Below are 20360 nucleotides of genomic sequence, written 5' to 3' on the forward strand. Positions count from 1 at the left end.
CATGTTACTGATAAATATATATACTGCAATTATTGAAATATGTCAGTATGTATGCAAATGCTATAGATTATTGGTTTGATTCTTTGCAAACACCAAATATAATTTTTAGATTGTTTTACAGAATAGAGTTGAGTTCAAAGTGGTCTTATGTCAATAAAAGAATCTTTCATTTCACTTCATCCCTTCCCACTGCCTTAGTCAAGAAATTTTTTTTTCCTGAGGATTTGTTTCACTTGGGAAAGGAGTACTATTTCCCTTGATGTAAGCTAGCTCATGGGAAGTGGCAGCCAGCTAGAGAAGGCTAAACTCACACAATTTTTCTCTTCTGCCATAATCTATTTCACAAGCCAAAATAAGGAATGTAACCAAAATACTAAGAACATTAAAGCACATAAAGTAATAGGTACTTAGCTAACTTTCTTGGTGTCATTAGGATTACTAGAGACTACGCTTAGCTTGGTTTTGACTCTAGATATGGAGTCTCTGATTCTTTACAGGGAAAGAAAGGAAACTAAGAAACAGTTTTAACTTTCATTTAGATGCACAGAAACAGACACATTCTAATTCTTTCAAAAACAGTATACCATTTTGCTGCCCACTGGAAAACAATAAGCAGAGAAGCATATTTTTTAAACACGCAAAATATAACAAAATTGAACAATATATTCTGATTAATTCTTTATTTTCAACATCAAATACATTGATAAAAATCTTGCACCAATCAGGTAGCCTACCATATTTTTTATTTAGACTTTTTTAGAACTTTTTTAGGCGCAAAACAAAGAAAAATATACCTCACCAAAACCAAAGTTGTCAAAAATTTCATATGCATCAGTGAAAGAACAGAATACTTTGACAAATACATTACGACAGCTGAGCCTATACCAAAGAAAGGACTTTGCATTGACAGACTACATAGTGCACACAAAAGCATTGGTTTCATAGTACATACAATAAGGTAATACATAAAGTGGCTTGGTAATGCAAGTCTCGTGACCAGCAGTCTATCCCTTCCTTTTTCAATGGGCACTTTCTGAAGAAACAGACTTCTAATCATAGGCACACAGGATTGCAGAATTTTCTAATTTGCAAGATGGCAGCATATATATTTTTCTAAATTTTTGTTTATTTATTTTCTTTAGGCACATTTGAATGCAAAAGAATGTAATATGTCTCTAACACAGTGCAAAACCAAGTACCCTTTATGGGTAACAATCACTTTGAAAACAACCTTCAGGATATAAGGCTACCTACATTTGAAGGATGAAAGGGAACTGTGAGTAGAAAGAGTAGGATATTAATATTGGGAAAACATTAATTTTAAACTCTGAGATCAATTTGAGATTATGCTACACTTGCAGGTGACAGCAAAGATTGGTTTGTATTAGGATACCATTGTTAACATCACCCTTCTATTACATGTGTTGACTCAATATCTGTACAGCCATATCACGGTTGTAGAGAGCATTGAAAACATCAGTGTCTTTATTCAAAGTAAGAAATGCACTTCACACAAATTCAGCTGAGAATGCCTTATATACAAAACCCATTATGTGTATGTTAAGTTTGCACTCTAATTTTAAAGCAGGAAATTATATACACAGAGGGGCTTGCCATGTTCTCACAAAGCCTGCAATAAGACTAAAGACCTACTGAGGCAGATTTTTTATTTTGTTGGTAGTTTGCTTATTTTTAAACATTTGGCACAGATCTTAAGGAATTAGTTGCTATCAACTGAAATGGATGGAGGCTCCAGTACAAATCCTGATTCATATGAAGGGGATGGTTTGGGTTTTTTTGCTTGCTTTTTTTCAACTCATGGTCCAGGGATCTGCTGACAGTCCTTGCAATATCCTTGGGAGCTCAGTTTGGATTATTTCTTTAATTACACTTTTAAACCCCTCATTGTAGAGAAGAAGAAAAATCATCAAGTGATGTCACTGAAACATAATAGTAAATTTATCACAACACACACCAAAAAACTTTCATTAAACTATGTTACCCGAGTACAAATCTTACTACCCCAACTGGGAGTTTTACCTGAGACAAAGTCTGCAACATTGAGACATGGCTCAAACCACTATAAACCAGAGTAGCTTTCACATATTCAAACACCACATATTCTGATGCCACTAAGTGCTACACATCTCCCTATCTCCTCTTCTACCTCCCAAGCTTTTTGCAATACTTCAGTAACAACCATGTTCTCAAGCACAGCAAATTCGTCTGGTCTATTTATGTTTGCCTTGTGCTGGTATTACATTGCCTATGTTTCTAGAGGGTTTGTTTTTTGATGTTTTTGTTTTTTTAAAAAAATCCATGTATAAACATTACAAAATAATTATTTTGTTAGCTGTCCAGAGACATCACTATGAATGTTTTGGTAAAAGCATAATTAGCTGCCTTGAAAAGTTTTCTTTCTTTTTACATGCTATATATTTTTATGTAATATCCAGCACCAGATATTCAGGTAGTACTGGTTTGTCAGCTGCAAATATAAAGTATATATGTATATATATATACACACACATAAAATAGCATCGTGTGAAATAGCAATTACCAAATGTCAGGCACAATTGTTTGCATACATGAGAGCATCATTCAGAAATACATATGAAAAAGTGATTTTTGTATCATTGACTTTATTTAATCAATTAAATAGCTACATTCATCTGTCTGATATGGGGGCCATCTTTATAGATAACTCTGGGAATGTTACTATATTCATTAAGGTGCTGCTTCAATAAAAAGTTAATGACATGGATCCTAAATCTGCCCCAAGGTAAATTAATGTATTACTGGGAATCACTCTTTCTAGGTTGCCCTTCAGTGTTGCTACCACAAACATGAGAGGACTGGATGAAAGCTAAATTGCTTCCTTGTAAGGCCTGATCCCAGGAAAGAATTAATAGTTATTGTGAGCTGACTGATATTATTCTATATATTCCAAGACACATTATGATACCCTTCTGACTGCTGCATACCACTTCAAATCATGCTTTTCCATCTTCACTAGGAAAATCTCATGAGAGTAAAGGTACTTTCCCTCTATGGTATCATCCAAATCTGACCCTCTGTTGTGAATTGCTCTCTGTGTAATACCTTTTATGCTCCAGGTCAAATTTACACTTGAATCAATGTAATTACTCATTCTGGGATGTAGGAAGGGAGGCATTCATTTAAACCAATTTGTTTTCCAGCTTATGAGCCTGATCTGTGTGTTCTAGCCTAGACAACAAGTTGCATGTACAGACAGTATTTAAAGAGCAGCTCTAATGCACACTAAGTTACAAGTAAATGATGACGGTGTAAGCACATGAATTTAACTACAGGGATTCCTGTGCTCCATTCAGATCTTAGCCTGCACTCATTTCAGTAAACTCATGGTTTTTCTAACACATATGAAAACCAGCCACTAAAAAAACTCAAAATTTCCATTTTCTTTCATGACATTTAGGAGCCTTCAAAAAGCCCTTAGGTACCAAATAAGCGCTCACACACACACACACGTACACACACACGCATGCTTTTACTGAACACACAAAAAGACAAAATCTGCAGCACATTCAGAAAAAAATGACACCATCATATGCATCAAGAAAAGGCCTATGAACTTACGGGGATCGCTTCACATGTTTAGGCTGGCATTTTTCAAGGAATCTTCTCAAACATTGGTAGCATGTAGCTTTAGGCTTTCAAACTGCTCATATCCTCAGATATGTACATTAAACTATTATAGACACCATTATGTACATTCACTAAAGAATTGAATGCTTAATTGAAGCACAGACCTGTCCTATGCCTTGCTGCCTTCACAACTGCTGTGAAACTTGATCTCACCGCACACAGACTCTGCCTGTGTGACAGGGAGTGTGATTAGACATAGGCACTCCTGTATGGCATAACTTGCACTGTTTCCTATATTGAGTTTCTACGGGATATTCCAATCAACATAAAGGTTTCAACTATAGCAAAAGCATCCCTGAACCATTTCACTAGCACTGTTGCCAGCTGCTATGGAGCAGCCTACACATATGCTAGGAAAACAGCCTCACTGGTAGGGCAGTTTCTTCCAACCAGCTGTTGGAATAGTCCCTGGTCCGTGCTAACTCCCAATCTGCACCTGTAAGTCAGAAGTGCAGATAGCACAGGCAAAGTTTATCATTTACATTAGTAAAATAACCCTGGCATATGTAATAATCTCATTCCAGTACCCAGCAAAGTTCCCTGACATTTAGTTTTCTAGCACAGAGTCAGTCAAACAGCAGCACCAACTCCTACTTTGGATAGCATATCATGTGGAGTTCTTCAGTCTCTTTCACGTCTTGTTGAAACTCTTGATGTCAGTGGACCTTTTGTATATTTACAGTTGGTCTGAAGAATCAAACTGATCCTTATGAATATCCTTAGGAGCTACAGATATGCATGGAGAAAGATTCATCTTTCTGAACATGCAGTCCCAAAGTCTGCACCATGTGCGAGGCTCATTGCCTAGTGTTGGTGTCACAGGTGAGCTGGCACTTAGCAGTGATTTTGAAGCATGCCACAACAAGAGCCAAAGAATGCCAAGGCAAAGAAAAACCTGCTGCTCTGACTGCAATGCTAGCCCTCCCACACACAGTTACACCACACTCTGCTAGAGTGGGAAGGGATCATCCCATCCTTCCGTGCCAGTCTCACACTAGCATCCTCACCCCTTGCTTTGTAGCACAACAAAGCACAGGATAGGGGAGGGATTTTTTGTAAATAGTGCTGGATCCTGCATGTGTGTGAAGACCTTTTTAAAAGACCTCATGATTTTTGTAATCATCTGGTCTGATTCAAGAGTAATTCTCTATGTTATCACTGTTTGCCATGTTGTCCTGGATTTACACTCTTGGGCAACAAAATTATTTAGCTTTCTAGGATCAGACAAAATAGCATGCATGCAAAGCAATTCATCTGGAGGATATGGTAAGGGTACCTAAGAGTTTGGTCAGAATGAGGTTGAAAGGGAGTTGTCTGGTGATGTAAGCCAGCGAGGTAAAATACTATAATTCTCAGACAGCAGTTCCTTTATACTGTAGGAAGAGAAGAGGCAGGAATCTCACTCACGAAGGCAGTCTCTCACAGTGCAGCTTCCCTATGGCACACAGATGCCAGGTAACTTTCTCTTTACACTGCCCAAAAAGTCATCCACAATCTCTACCAAATTGCTTCAAAGTTTCAAGCAAGTAAAGGACTAAGTGAGCTCAGGATTTTGGATGGATATTAACAAAGACCACCACTCATGAAGATACCAATATGCATAGGTGGTATGGCCTATCAATTTATAGCAAAATGAATGTATGCTTCAGATGAGGACTTAGTTACCCAAATAAGATGCAAAATTAAATTAAAACACTGCAAATTTTAAATCAAGTTAGCCAGACAATCCTTCCTGGCTATCCATGGTAATGAAATGTCTTCCATTTAGCATAAGCAATCAATTTAGGCAAGCGCTTGACAAACACTCATATGGAAAATGCTGGTGTCTGTTGTCACTGGAGTGTTTTCAAAGGTGGCACTGTAGATGAAATGAAGCATGAGCTAGGTAGAACACTGCTGGTTTCCCATACCACTGTATATGCTGACTCCCATTTATATTGTATTCTGCATATTCTCCTCTTCTTTGCTGCTAACATAGAAAGACTGCAAGGAATGAGATGAGGCTGATGCAGTTGTCAGCTGGCCTCTGTTCTCCTCCTCCACAGGCGCAGCACTCCTGGCTGCTGGCGCATGCAGCCGGTGAGCGTCCAGCATCTCCAGCAAGAGATCGTAGAGCGGAACCACGTTCTTACACTTCATGTTGTACAGGTGCTCCATTCCTTTGTTGCTGTGGGTTGTGATGAAAAAAGTTACTTCCCAAATATGCTATGGGGTGAGAAAGCTACCAGCTAATAATATTTGCTGGGTTCATATAAATCCTGTCTTGTACTAAACAAATGAGCTGTGCATTTGCTGTACACATCTGCTACAGTTAAGCAGACAGGAGCACCTTCAAAGAATTTTACAGACAGATGTAGTCAAGAATGTAGCAGGCTGCTATACATCTAGAATTTCCTTAATTGTACAAAGTCTTTTTAGAGGGAGGGAAAAAAAGATTCATTAACACAAGAACAAAGAAACTCTACAAAATGACACAAGCGAAAAAAACCACATCCCCTGACTTTCCCTCAAAGATCTGTGTATCAGTTCAGGAGGTAAAATCTGCATGTTTCAGCTTTAGTAGCTAAGATGTGGCGTTTAATTTAAATTTCATTAGCTGAAATAATGAAAATTAAAATCTGTGTAGCAACACTTCCTGTGATTTCATAATAATAAAATCTATAGCATATCTTCATAGAAATTTATCCTCTTAACACCTCATCCACTGATAAGTTACCTTAAAACACAATTTGGGAGAATCATTTGCTACAATTACTAATAGGGTGTTAGGCAGCTCACCTCTGATTAGCAAAAGAAATGGTCCTCTAGACTGGAATTTAGTTTTTCTGCATTTATCCTCATCCGTACAATTCACATAATAATCCTAAATCTCTTTTCTAAAGTGAATTGCAATCATGACACTTGTGAGAAGTGGCTGCATAGAAGTCAAAGTTTTATTGAATCTTATAGGAGACTGAAGTTTGCAGAGCTAGGCTACTCCTACATTAATATTCTACTCAGTGCTTTCCATACACCTGTGTCCAGGTCTGGGGTCCTCACCCTGAGAAAGACTTAGACCTGTTAGAACAGGTTCAGAGCAGGGCCATGCAGGTGATGCAAGGGCTGGAGCATCTCTGCTATGGGGAAAGGCTTAGAGAACTGGAGTTGTTCAGCCTGGAGAAGAGAAGGCTCCTTACACAAGCCTCCCAGAACCTGAAGGGCACCTAGAAGAGAGCTGGAGAGGGACTTTGTACAGAGGCAGGCACCTACAGGACAAGGCAGGGTGGCTTCAAACGGAAAGAGGGCAGGTCTAGATTAGGTGCCAGGAAGAAATTCTGTACTGAGAGTTGTGATGCACTAGAAGAGGTTGTCCAGAAAAAAATATGGGTCTCCCATCCCTGGAAGTGCTCAAGGCCAGCTTGGACAGGCCTCTGAGCAACCTGGTCTAACTGGAAGGCATCCTTGCCCATATCTGGAGGGTTGGAACTAGATCATCTTTAAGTTCCCTTCCAAACCAGGCCATTCTGTGATACAAGACACACAAGATTAAAAAGCAGATACTCCTTTCTATCAAACTATCAACATTATCAAACAAAAGGCAGAGGAAAAGACAACTAGAAGGGATAAATGGGGTAAATATTTGCATATGGAATTTTTTTCCTTTTCTTTTTGGTAACAGCCCCTCACACAGTTTGCCCTCCCATCCATGAAGGAGAAGCGTGTATGTGCATTTGTGACGCCTCTCTTGCATGCGCCCAGTACAGAGGTGCTGACTGTGTGTTTGCTCTCACCTCATGTGTCTGATGTGAGAGAGGATGAGGAGGAGCTGAGCCAGTCGTCTGTGTTGCTGCTGCAGAGAAAGACCTGACTTAGCCATTAAGTGGATCAGAGTATCTGTGATTTTGTCCAGGACACGGTGAATATAGTCTTTCTCTTCCAGAGATTTCAAGGTGCTGGAAAGAAAAGTGTACACACCTAGAGTAGGAGGCAGAAAGAAAAGAAACAAACCACAGACACAAATTACTTTGGTGGACTCAGAGTTGCCCAAGGTATGCCCTGTGCTGCCTCTTAAGCTGTGTTAAGCCACAAGATCTGACTGTGTGCCAGCTTTCTTGCTTGGCAGCCGCGTCGCTGCTCTGAATGACCCTGGAGCATGGATTTGGGCACTATGGGAAAAGCAGGAGGAGGAAGACAATGCCACTTTCCTGCCTGGGTCTCACCAAGGTCTGCACCAGGTGCTGGGTGACACCTGCAGCTAGTCCTATCTGTGGGCTGTGCTCTTTTCCTGGTCACTTGGCTCTGAAACCTTGAGGAGATGCTGTACCCCTTGAGAGCTCTGGAATGCTTATCGACCAACCAACCCAAGCTTTCAGCAGATTTTGCCATTTCCCCTGTTGTTTAATATTTGATTTTTAGTGATTTTTCTAGACAGTTTAGAACTGAAAAATGTTACCACAAAACATGCAAACAAAACCAGGGGTTTTTAAGGGATATTTGCCTCAACAAAACTCTCCCAACCAAGGAAAAGCCTTGAAAGGTGTGCTCCTTCATCTGCAAAGCTGACTCTGCTTTAAAAACAGCATCCAAATCAGCTTGTGCAAATTTAGCTGTCTTGAATAGCTTACTGCTGAAAGTGAGCAGCCTGAAGGTTTGGATCAGATAAAAATTTTTCCAGAAGACAAAACACCTTAAAACTCCCTCTCCAACAGCCCCTCTACATCACCTACAAGAGTCTCTAATCCAGGCATAAGAGTTTTTGCTGCTAGTAAATCTTGAGAGCATGAAGCACATCAGCTTTCAAAATGGAAAAATCTAAACTATTTTGGGCTGTTTTATCTTGATTTTTTTCTGGACAACAACACACAGCCAATGTCAGTCAGGTCACAACAACACTGTGCTGCCAAAAGAGAGTTGTTGCATTCAGCATCAGTTTTTAAATCTTTTGGACTGAACCAATAACTCTAAACAGGTCATATTGCCATAATCCAGTCCTGAGGCACCAGAGGTTCAAGATGTGCATACAGGAATACAATCAAACTGGCTGCATCATAGAGTGTTCATTGTCTTGTGTCTATAACAGACTTGACAAATCCTGTGCTTTGGCCCTTCTGCATCAGCTTACAGAGCAAAGAAGAGATCTGGATTTTGTCCTTGGGAAAAAAATGGTTTCTGGAATAATTTTTTGTTTTTCTTTTCTTTAAAGCATCGTATATAGCAGAACATGGAATGCAGTTATTAAACTATTAAGAATAAAAGACATTCAGACACTAGTATGCACACACAGACAGACATGTATGCTATAGCTTGTCAGATATATATGGTATAGCTTGTTTTTATTGTTTGCAGCCTTGGGGCTACCACTGGATGTGAAGATACTTTGCTGTGCATCTGAGCAGTCAGGGAGTTGAGATTTTTTTAACATCTTGGCCTCCCTCATCTCCTCACATCATCTGGGTACTTCAAGGACCTGACACCTACAACTACTGTAACCTACAAGTAGTTTTTATGGGTTTTTTTCTTCTCTGCTAAAAAGAAACGTAAATGTGTCTGTGAATGTGAGTGTCTCTGGGAAAGAGTAACCAAGAAAACTGTTTTAAAAGGATAACTCCAACATAGTACAACTTCTGAAAATTATCAGTCAGAGTGCTTAATTTTGGTAATGGGTACTGCTTCAAATTTGATATAGATAATTAGCACAGTGGCCTCTTTTCTCACATGGCTTTTCATAGCTATTATTATTATTTTTACTGAAATTCACAAACAGAAACTGGTCCCTGGGCTTTTCTCAGCTGAACATTTTTCACCTGACTCTGAACACCCTCACATATGCCTATTGACAATACAAGGTTTGATAGCTTAACACATACTGTAGGGGCAAGATTCTTAAATATCACTGGCAGAGCACAATCCACTAGAAGGAAACATTAATCTCATAAATGCACAGTGCCTCCAGAGAAGTTTGCTTCAGCCACAGGAAACTATCGTGCTCTTGCAGCAATACCCCATAGCTTCATATTACTGAAACTAGTAAAAGAAAGTAATATTTAGGAGGAATTTTTTTCTCACCTAGGTCTAGTCTAGAAGCTATTAAAAACTGTAAATCACAAAAGCACTCCCCAATAACTGTAGAGAATTCAGGCAACTGCCAGTCAATAACTGCCAAGAAAAATTATGTTTAGTTTTCCTTTCTACACCCTCACAGTGATTGCTCCTGCCCCAGGCCATTGACCAGAAATTGCCCCAAAAAAATGCTGGCTATCACACACTCATACACATCCAAGCAGAGCTTTCAAATGAGGGTGCAGAAAATTGCCTTAGCAAAGTGAAATTTAAGTCTCCAAGGCCTTTCTAAGCCTAAATTCAATAGCTACCAGGTTGATTTCAAGCTCTCTCTGTAGGTCAGTGTTGTAAAACCTAACAGGCACAAGAACAGAGAAAGCACCACCCCACAAAGCAAGCAAAGCCTGTTGGTTCACACCCATAACACATACCAGAACAGGATCCCTTGGGGGCTGCTGTGCTACCATGCCAGCCCTTGGCATACACTGATAGAATTTTATATCTCTCACCATATATAATTATATATTTGTTGCATTTTACTGTAGAAGAGAATGTCCTCAAAATCTTTTCTGCCACAATAAAACCCAGTTTAAAGTATTTTTTTACACTTAGAGTTCAGGCTCACAGAACAAGACCCAATTGCTCTGTAGTATTCCACTACACCCAATTGCTGTGAAGCTGTAGCAAAACAGGCTGAGGTACGAGGAAACTCATCTCTGTACCATGCACTCCTGGAATCATCCAGCCCCCGAAATAAAGAAATAAATAAGCACAATCTATCAGGAACAGAAAAACATCAGGAGAAAAGAATAACAAACAGTCACGTGGAACAATGTATCAGGAGGTCTCCTGTATTCATCAAATCAACAAAATCTTTCCAGCTCTGTGGACTAACCAGCTAACTAATTAGGTTAATCGGCTTCTAAGGCAGATGTGACCTACATCGTCATGTGCAAAATGAAAGCCTGTTGCTTTGCCACATGGCATAGGGTGGTACCATCCACAAATTCCTCTTCTCTGATACGCTCAAAAGTAAAACATCTGGCATCATGTTGCCCTTTCATGATTCTAATATTTATTTTCCAATGTGAAGTAATAGCTAAATGTGGTTTTCAAAAACATTACTTTGCTTTTTAGTCAAAAGATTTATTGCTGCAGCTTTAGAGGGGGACCTCTAGGTTTGCTATTTAGATGGACACAATTATGTCCTTGTTGTTACAGACATGCTGTCACCTTAATATCTCAGGAAAACTGCGGTAGTAGCATAAGCATCTACCTTGGTTTACAAACAAAACCTTCCATCCTTTCTACATGCACTGAGCAAATCTAAAAAAAAAAATAAAAACTAAAACTGTGTTTTGTCCAAAATTGCATGGAAAAGGAGTGCAAAGATATTAAACAGCCTTGCAACATGTTGCAAAACTAGAAATGTCCAACAAAGGCAATAAACAACTCTACTTCATGTGAGGAGACTTCCAGATGTCCAAGTATTTAATAAAGAAATGTTTGTGTATACTCACTGAATTAAATCCACACAACGATTTAGAATGCAAATGTGGACTGGTTTTAAACACAAGATGCAGCATAATCAGTCCTATTTGTTTAATTAATCCACTTGTTTAAACCATTTTGAGATCTGCTGGTTTAATCACATGCATATATAATGCAGACAGCATAATAAGCCAAAAATTGATTGTGTGTTTATCTGCTGTTTCTTTAGCAATAGTTCTTTAGTACTTCTGTGAAGTAAAGCAACTCCAGAAGACATTTTAGAGGATCTATGCCAAACTCTTACACAACTCTTACACATACCCCAAATTATGCTACTTATCTCTGTATTGCAGTCTAATGCCTCTTAATTTGAGCATCTTGAGAGTCTGATAGTCAGAAACTTGTATCCACATTCCCACTGTCTAGTTATGAAAGTAGTTTGTTGTAGGAATACAAATATTGAAATGTACCTTTATGCATAAAGATAATGACATCCAATATGGACATACATTCTGTGGCCATATATGCATTGAGTTTACAGTCGTCCCATCTCTCATGTGCAGAAGGAAATCTGCCTCTGATTATCACTGACTTCACTTGCTATATATATTTTTTTCCTTTTTTTTAACAGTTTTTCTTTAGGGGAATCTTGTAATGAAAAAATCCCATTAACACAGTGAGATGTGCTTATGAAGAATAGCTGGTGATGCCTGGCAGGGCTTTGTTGGAATAAAATATTTTAACACTAAATACAAATAGGCACATGACTTAAATTTTTCATGTTCAAGACATGAACATCTAATTTCTTGTATTCAAACCTCCACTTCCATTGTTTCTAACTGAAATTCAAAATATTTATAAATCAATTACATATTCTGGATTTATTTAAGAAGTTTAAATATATTAGCTTTGAATACATTACCTAAATTCTGGAGGAGCATTACTTTCCAGGAAGAATATTTAACTCTAGGAAATATTCTGTTACAATTATCAGGGCAATAAAAGAAAAATAAAATGTCAAACAGTAATTAGAATTGTCTTATCCTGGCAATTAAGGTAAGACAATAGCCCTTCATTCCTAATATGCCACTTGCTTTCCTAAAATGTTACTTTTTGACAATTGGTTACAGCCACAACAAAACCTGAACCACATTCATATCTCATAAAACATGCATAAGGCATTTTGTATTAGATTGTACAAATACACAATTTTGCTTGGACTTGGAGGAGACAACATCCAAGCTTCCATAAAGAAAAGTGCCTGATCAATAAAGCAATATCTGCTGTGTTTACAGTTAGCCTTTGATGCCATTATCCTAAATTTCTTTTTCCTGCAATTTGGGCAAGTGATCTGTTAGACATCTGGTTAAAATGGAAACAGAGCCCTCCACATCTGTTTTCTCTAGAGGGTGGTACCATCCACAAGTTCAAAGGCAACAGGAAAAAGTTTACAAGTGAGTAAATCCTCAGCATTGGGGAACTCTGGCATCTTTAGTCACCAGGTAACAGCTTAGCAGGGAATTTTCTCTAAAGTTTTTAGTTTGGTGCCTACATTATTATTTTAGATGTCTATCATTTCTATGAGAATACCATGGGTCTCATTTATGCATATAAAAACAAATTTTCTGGAGTTTTTTTTTTTTCATTTCAAACTGAAGAGTCCTCTGGTGTGCAACAGAAGTTTTCTGTCACAAGTTTCAAGTTAAATTTGCTTTTTCAATCATCTCATGTAAAATTCAAATCATCATAACCTTACACTTGTTATCGAGTCATCTATTTTTGAAGTGTACCTCAGGATGAGATTTACAGCCAAAAACTATAAAGGAAGTGGAAAGTGATTACATTTATTTTTACATTTATTTTGCCATACATTATTATTACATTTATTTTGCCATCACCTGAGCACTGCACTTAAGCACTGCCTTGGGGTGCCATGTGTGTGGTTCCAGCTACTTCAGTGTCTTGTAAGCAGAGTTTTAAGACCTGGCAACATCTAGTACAAAGCATTCCTCTGACCACTCTCCACATCAGCTGCACACAATGTGTCACCTACTCACTGCATCCATTTTCTGGGCCTCATCTACATCACCAGACAGATTTGACTGTGCCCACCCCTGCCTGGAGGTCCTGCCTGCATCTGTGTTGAAAACTCCTTTCCCATGCTGCTGTCTCAAAATGAAAATGCCATTAAGGACAGCAAGCAGTGTTCAACCACATGCCAAAGCAGCCACAATTACCCAAGTGACAGCAAAGCACACAACTTACCAGAATTGAGCAGGATGATGGACTTAAGGCACACGAATTCCTCCCCCTGAAGGTTCATCATGCGAAACCGAGCAGCAGTAGCCAGCAGCATGTCAAAAATTTCCACCATGCCCTCTACACATTTCCCTTGATTCCTGTGTGAATACCATCAATGGGGAGACATTCAGTTTTAACCTGATGGTGCCATGAGTTTTTCATCCCCTTGGACCAACACCCTCCAATTTGATTTCATCAGCTCATGAGCAAGTATGTGACTTCCTACTCTGGGCACATTTGATATATATGTGATTACAAAAGCACTGTTTCAAGTAAAATAAATAAACTATTAAGTACTGTATTTCCAAAAAAAATCATTTTCAGGAACCCATCACATTACTGTGGTGGAACATTTTAAATTGACTCAACCAAATCCTTATATTGAGAAAAAGATTTGTTTGAAACTACATTTTGATTTGTGTGGATGTGTTCTGCTTTTGTTACTTTGCTTCCTCTTTCTTTTCTTTTTTTCTAACCATTTGCACTTGTTTATAGCTGCCTGAGCAACCTTTAATGTTCCAACACACTTCTGTTGATGTTCAATATCAACATAATCCCTCCTTAAAGAACAAGCTTATTCATGAGTTCAGGAAGGACCTAAGAGGCCAAAATCATGCCTGAATGACTGATTAAAACTATCAGTTCACTCCACATATCGAGTAACTTTTTACATTGCAGCATTAAACAAAGCTGAAATTTGGAACATCTCAAAGCGTTCATTAGCAAAGGCGATTAACCATCTCCTTCTGCTCACAGTGCGAGGCATTCCCACTCACTAATTATCATCTTGCCCATTCAACCTGCAGCTGAAGAATTAATGCAGATTGTAATTATTTCTTGTGAAAACTTAGTCTGCAGATCTTTTGGTCATTTTCATTGCTACCCTTTACAAGAACTACCTATTTTTACTTCTATTAGGCCTTCCTGAGTGAAATTTTAATATGTAAGACTTAATGAGTGATCCGATCTGCTGTTTAGAAATATAATACTTTTTAGATATGGCTTTCATCAACAAAATTAAGAAGATAATTGCTACAGGAAGATGCAAAAGAAATTTCAAATGAACAGACTATGATTTATAACATGAAAAAGATTGAGCATGTCCCAATTTCACTGTCACAAGAAACCTGCCCAGACAGAGATACCTGCCTCAGGTCTTAACACAGATGTGCTGTTGAGAACCTGTAGCTGATGTCTGAACCCACACCAGAGCCTCAGACAAAGAAGACATCTTCCCTTCTGATTGAAGACTGAGAAACCTCTTTGCACTCTCCAAGGCATCAGGACAAGTTCCAATGCTTCTGATACAATATATTTGCATACAACTATAGAAATATTAATTTCCTCTCTGTAGAGTTTAGCACAGAGGGCTAGAATCCTTTAATAGTTTTGCATAAACTTAAATAATGCCCAAAAAATCTTTGTTTAAGAATTTAGTATTTCAGGATTTTGTAGAAAGAAAAAGCTTCTGTGGATCCAAAAAATGACCCATATTAAAAAAAAAAAAAAAAAAAAAAAAAAAAAAACATTTTCATGCCTGACTGAGATATTTATTTCATTCCTAGTATCCACAAAACTACTGCAGCCAGCATTCAAAGCTTTTCAAAATATTACACAGTCTGAACAAATTGCAAAATTTGCATGTCTACCATCAGAGGAAAAAAAAGAAACAGGAAGTTATTTGTAAACTCAGACTATTTAACATGCCTTATGGTGCCTCCTGAGACAGACATTTTGATAGCAAGTAAGAATTATTCCAAACCTCCTAGAAAAACAGTTCAATAGACTGTAGTTTACATAATCAATATTCCAATCATGATTCTCTTGCTGACAAGTATGACCTCTGGACAAAAACCCCTAATCTAGCAACACATATTCCATGCCCTTAAACCAACATGTGTGCCTCTTTCCCGTCAACTGAACTCGCATGATAGAGGATTAACAAAAATTATGTAAATTTAAGAGATTCTAAATTGTTCCCAATCTCTTTTGTTTTGCTACCTCCTGTGTGTGTGAAAGACCAGGCTACTCCATAATGGGAAAAAAAAAAAAAAGAAAAAGAAAAAAAAAAGAGTACGTCTTTAGGTAATATACTTTAGGTGAAGTTATATACCCAGCCTTAGGTATTCACGAGTGCATGGAATGGCCTAGAAATTTCTGCTTTATTTTCAGAGGTAAGAAGCAGATCCAACTCTATTGACATCAATGGAAACTGCAGGAGTTACAATTGTTGCTACAACAATTATTTTATTTGTGAATCCACAAGAAACTATCTGGAACTGGAATCTCCGGTTCTCCTGAATTGCCTTCTAACTTTCTAACATAAGCTGATAATACCATCACATCTTCACAGTTATGTGTTATGTTGATAGGGAAGCCTATCTTTGAAAGCCTAGAGAAGATTTTCCTGAAAGACAAATTAGCAATAGATTCAACAGTTATCTTTTTCCTAGCATCTTGCTGTTGTCTTTGTGTACTGTCATCTTACTGAAGAGAAGACAACAAAAGCTTGTTTACTGCACCGCATCACAGTGTATTCTCAGAAGAATCCTTTAAATTTGGCCATTGGGGAATGTTTAGGAAAGTTAAATCATTTTAATTAAAGGTCTTAAGTGGCTGCATAAAAGTACTGTGTGTATTAACTTCAGTAGGTCTCTAGAATCACAGCACCATCCAGGCCAGAGGGCAATTCAGAATGACTTTAGCCCAGCCTCCCACTCAAAGTGGGGTCAGCTCACTCAAGTCTTTATGCAATGCTGGTCTTGAAAATCTTCAAGGCTGGAGACTGCACAACCTCTCTCAGCGTAATTACTTTCATCATCATGTGTTTTTCCTCCCCTACATCCAATCAAAACCTTCTCTGCTTCATTTTATTACTCCCATTTCTCAATCTCCCATCAGGCATTTCAATAAAGAGCCTTGATAACCTCCTTGTAGACTGTAGGTCATGCAGACTTAAAAGCCCTTTCTCCTCCAGGCTGAACAAATCCACTTCTTCCAGCCACAAGGCAAGGGATCTGGCCTTGGTGGCTCTCCACTATGTTTGCTGATGTTTATTAATATATTTCCTGTAATAACTGGATTTGATACTCCAGATAATGAGTGCCACATAAAAGGAGGATAATGGCTTCCCTCCCTCTAATGCCTGTGCTACCAGTGATAGTGGTACCAGTACCAGGGCTATTCCACTGTATGTAGGAGTAAGAATCTAAATTTTATTTCCGTCTTGGGAAAAACCCAGACAGCAGGAATACCTTTAACAGAAACACAAGATCAAGTAAACATTAATAATGAAGAGTGCTTGGGTGAAGGGAAGAGGGACTCAAGGACTCAATGGATGTTCTCATCAAACTTTTAATTCAAAGGGAAATGCTACAGACAGATGCACCACCAAAACAAAGTCTGACTGTGTTTGTTATCTCTCTTTCTTCCACCATGGTACTTCATTTGTTAAAAAGGGACTGCCAAGAACAGATGGGATATACAAGGCTAGGACAAGGAATATCAGCTTCAAAAGTAGACCTAGTAACTTTGTGATGAAGCCTCTAAATAAGGCTTGGATGTGCTCATAAGCCTAAAGGTAGGTTAGGAAACAGGGGAGAGGTAAACTGCAAGGATAACATTCACATTCCCAGTTAGAAAGGAGGGCATTCACAGATTTAAATCAAATGCTCATGCTCTGACACAGGAGAACAGTAAGTCTGTGCACAGACTTCCAAACAAGAGAAGATCTTTATACACATTAATGTGTTCTATATAAACTAGTTCTATTAATAGACATTGGTAGAAGCTTTCTACTCCTATGTGAAGCAATGCACTAAAGCAGCTTAAGGAGGTGGGATGTCAGGAAAGCTCCATCTGCAAGGATTTAAGACCAAATCAAGAACATCTACCTGGATGCCTTAAATACTGCCAGACAGGTATTATAGGGCTATTTAACTAACAGAGGATTCCACCTTTTCTCAGTGCTGTGCTTTTATCAATCATTAAAATATGAGAAAATTGTTATCAGTAGAGAAATTTTTCTTCAGACCATCCTGCATTTAATCAGTAACACCAAGGGATTGTGGAAAAAGTTTGGGGAAAAGTAAGCGGGAAAAGAATTAAAATCTGAAAAAAAAATAACCCCAAAGCTCTAGAACAAAAAAAAAAAAAACAATCTGAAAAGAACAGGAATCAAAGAGAAAAGCAGAAACTACCAAGTGAAAAGTAAATCAAAGTGTTAGATGTGAATCCTGCTGATAAAGAGAAATGCTTATTCTTCTGTCATTATCCAGGAGGTTAGATATCATTTTGCTTTGGAAAAAATGTTGTTTTGATCACAGCAATCTAGCTTGTACCTTCACACAAATCAACCAATAAGTGGTAGGTGGTCATGAAGGTGTGAGCTATGGAAAGGGACAAATTAATTATATGCAGGTCTTGTTCTACAGTTCTGTTTTGTTGTTTCCCACGTGTTTTTTGGTTTGGGAATTAGGGAATTTTTTAATTGACTTGTTCATAAGCCTTCAGAGGTAGAAGGCTCATCCCATTTCTCCCTGAATACTGGTTTTCAATTAACACACCCTGGGGAACTTGATAGACTACAGCCAATGGCTGGCATTACAGCCTGCTCTTCCAGAGCGTGTTGTTAAGACCCCATTGTTTCTTAGTCAATATCAGCTTAAGAACAAAGATTTGGGTCAATTGCTGGCTAAAACATATTCAAAATTTATAAAATTAATCCAATATTTAAAAGTCATAATTGAAAAATATATGTTATAAATACGAAGCAGCACATTTATAAATAAAAAAGAGGAAAAAAAATATTCATTTTGAAGTTATTTTCACCTAGAGTTAGTCACAGGTTACCAGAGCTGCAGATGTTGCATGAATTATCTGGAAATAATCTAGTTCAGTGGCTCTGCTCAGGCCTATATATTGCTGGGTTTTCAGTATCTCCAAGGACTGAGACTCCTCTTGTTCCTGTCACTGAGAAGAATCTTCCACTGCCTTCTTTACTTCCTCTCTCCATCAGATATTTATCAGACCTGAGTCTTCTCAGATTCTCCTTGTTACAAAAGTTGTTCCAGTCCACTCTTTGTGGCCTGTCACTGGCCTCAGTCCAGTATGTACATGTCTGTCTTGGGTAGGGTAACTCAGAACTGGACACAGCACTCCAGAATCCCCACAGCATATCTGAGCAGTGAGAGAGCATCACCCACCTCCAGATGCTGCTAAAGCTTTTCCTAAGGCAGTGTGGGAGGGCAGCCTGCTGGCTCAGAGGGCACCTAATTCTCAGAAAGTTTATGGAGTTTTCCCCACCATGGTGTTCTGGAGCCAATTCTGTATTTACCTGCATGCACAGGCTTAGGGAGGTTTCCTACTAATAGGTTTTGTTATTATGTCTTTCCTGTCCACACCATCCTGGTTTAAAGCTCCTTCACCATGTTGGCCAGTCTGTGGGAATCATGATTTAGCCCCACTTCATGGCATGTATCTCATCTCTTCCGAGACATTCTTGATCCTCACAGCGGGTTCCATGGTAAGGAGGTTGAATCCAGCCCATCCATATCAGCTATGCAATCAGCTGTTGCCCTGCAGGATCTGCCCATTCTGCCTCCAGCCCTTTCTCCTCAGCTGCTCCCACGGACTGCACCCCCTGGGCTCCCACATGTTTCACACTTGCCCTCAGAGCCAGGTGGCCACCAAGGGTCTTTCCTGACTTCATGACCAGAGGTTCATCCAGCTAGGCAAACAGGGTAAGAGCAGTACTCTGCACATTTGAGCAGTGGTTAATCAGGTCTGAATCACAGAGACAATTAGCTACTAAGTACTTTTAAAAGATTCTTCTCTTTGTAAAATATAATGTGAAACGGGTCTACAAATATGCCAGGTAGGAAAAATCCCCAAAATGCTGCTATGATAGTCCTAAGAAAACTAATTATTCTTTGGTCACATTTAAGACATTTAGATTAGAAAATTATTGTGAAAGCTCTCCATTTGGGAATAATAAAGCTAAAATAATTGGCCAAAGAAAAGTTATTCTGATTTACAGGAGGGCCTTTTTCAGTTTAATTTATATTCAGTATGAGTCACCATAAAGCCAAAAAAACATTAAAAAATTCTCTCCATATCAGAAATGCAAAGAAAGTTTGATTTTGGAAATAGCAGCATCACAGTACAATGTGACCTAGAACTGGGGGCTGACCTTCCAAGGTCAGGGTTACTAGATGAACGAGTAATCTCATAATTTGTGTAGGGACTATCTTGAACCCAGAATTATTTCATTTTCTTTGAAAACTTCTTTTCTGTACCTACAAGTCCCCCAGGAAATCTATCAGCTGAAAACTGTGAAGTTGTGGAGATCATAATGAGAGGGGGCCTCCTTTTTTTGTCTTTTTGTAAGAATTCATCACTTTGAGCATTACCCAGCACTTCTCCAGACTCTGGAAGACTGTCCTTATTTTACATTTAAGTTGTTTGAGTTACAGAATTGGGTAGTCTTTGAATTTTGCCCAAAAAGACAGCAAAAACTGATTCACAATAAAGAGACAGTAATTTTTCATTCTTTTAAGTTTTATAATTTTGTCTCTTGTAATAGTATCATTTTTTTTCATTCTACAAGGTCTGCAGTATAATAATACATCTCAAAATTCAACCATACAGCGAAAAAGGAAAGATACATTTAATTATTTCAAGAGATTCCTTAACTGTCTACAAGTTAATCCATTCAGCTCTATCGAGCAAGTAGCCTAATGACAAGATGATTTTTTGAGTTGGGTTTTCTGGATGGAAACTATTGCTATTAAAGATGTGAGGAAAAGTAAATGTACAATCGCTTTTCAAATCCATTTTGAAGG

At 38.4% G+C, this 20360-nt stretch overlaps 1 protein-coding gene across 1 annotated transcript in view; it reads right to left on the reverse strand.

Annotated features, from left to right (window-relative positions):
• Positions 1-665: 665 nt before the first annotated feature.
• The window catches only part of ESR1 (estrogen receptor 1), a 178988-nt gene continuing 159293 nt past the window's right edge, over positions 666-20360 (reverse strand). The window contains exons 8-10 of the mRNA XM_074537738.1: positions 13483-13616; positions 7458-7641; positions 666-5854 (exon numbers count right to left, since the gene is read on the reverse strand). Of these exons, the coding sequence (XP_074393839.1) occupies positions 5620-5854; positions 7458-7641; positions 13483-13616 (553 nt within the window). The 3' untranslated portion in view covers positions 666-5619. The remainder of the gene's footprint in view (positions 5855-7457; positions 7642-13482; positions 13617-20360) is intronic.

Source organism: Zonotrichia albicollis, chromosome 3 (genome assembly GCF_047830755.1).
Source record: "Zonotrichia albicollis isolate bZonAlb1 chromosome 3, bZonAlb1.hap1, whole genome shotgun sequence".
NCBI classification, from domain to species: Eukaryota; Metazoa; Chordata; class Aves; order Passeriformes; family Passerellidae; genus Zonotrichia; species Zonotrichia albicollis.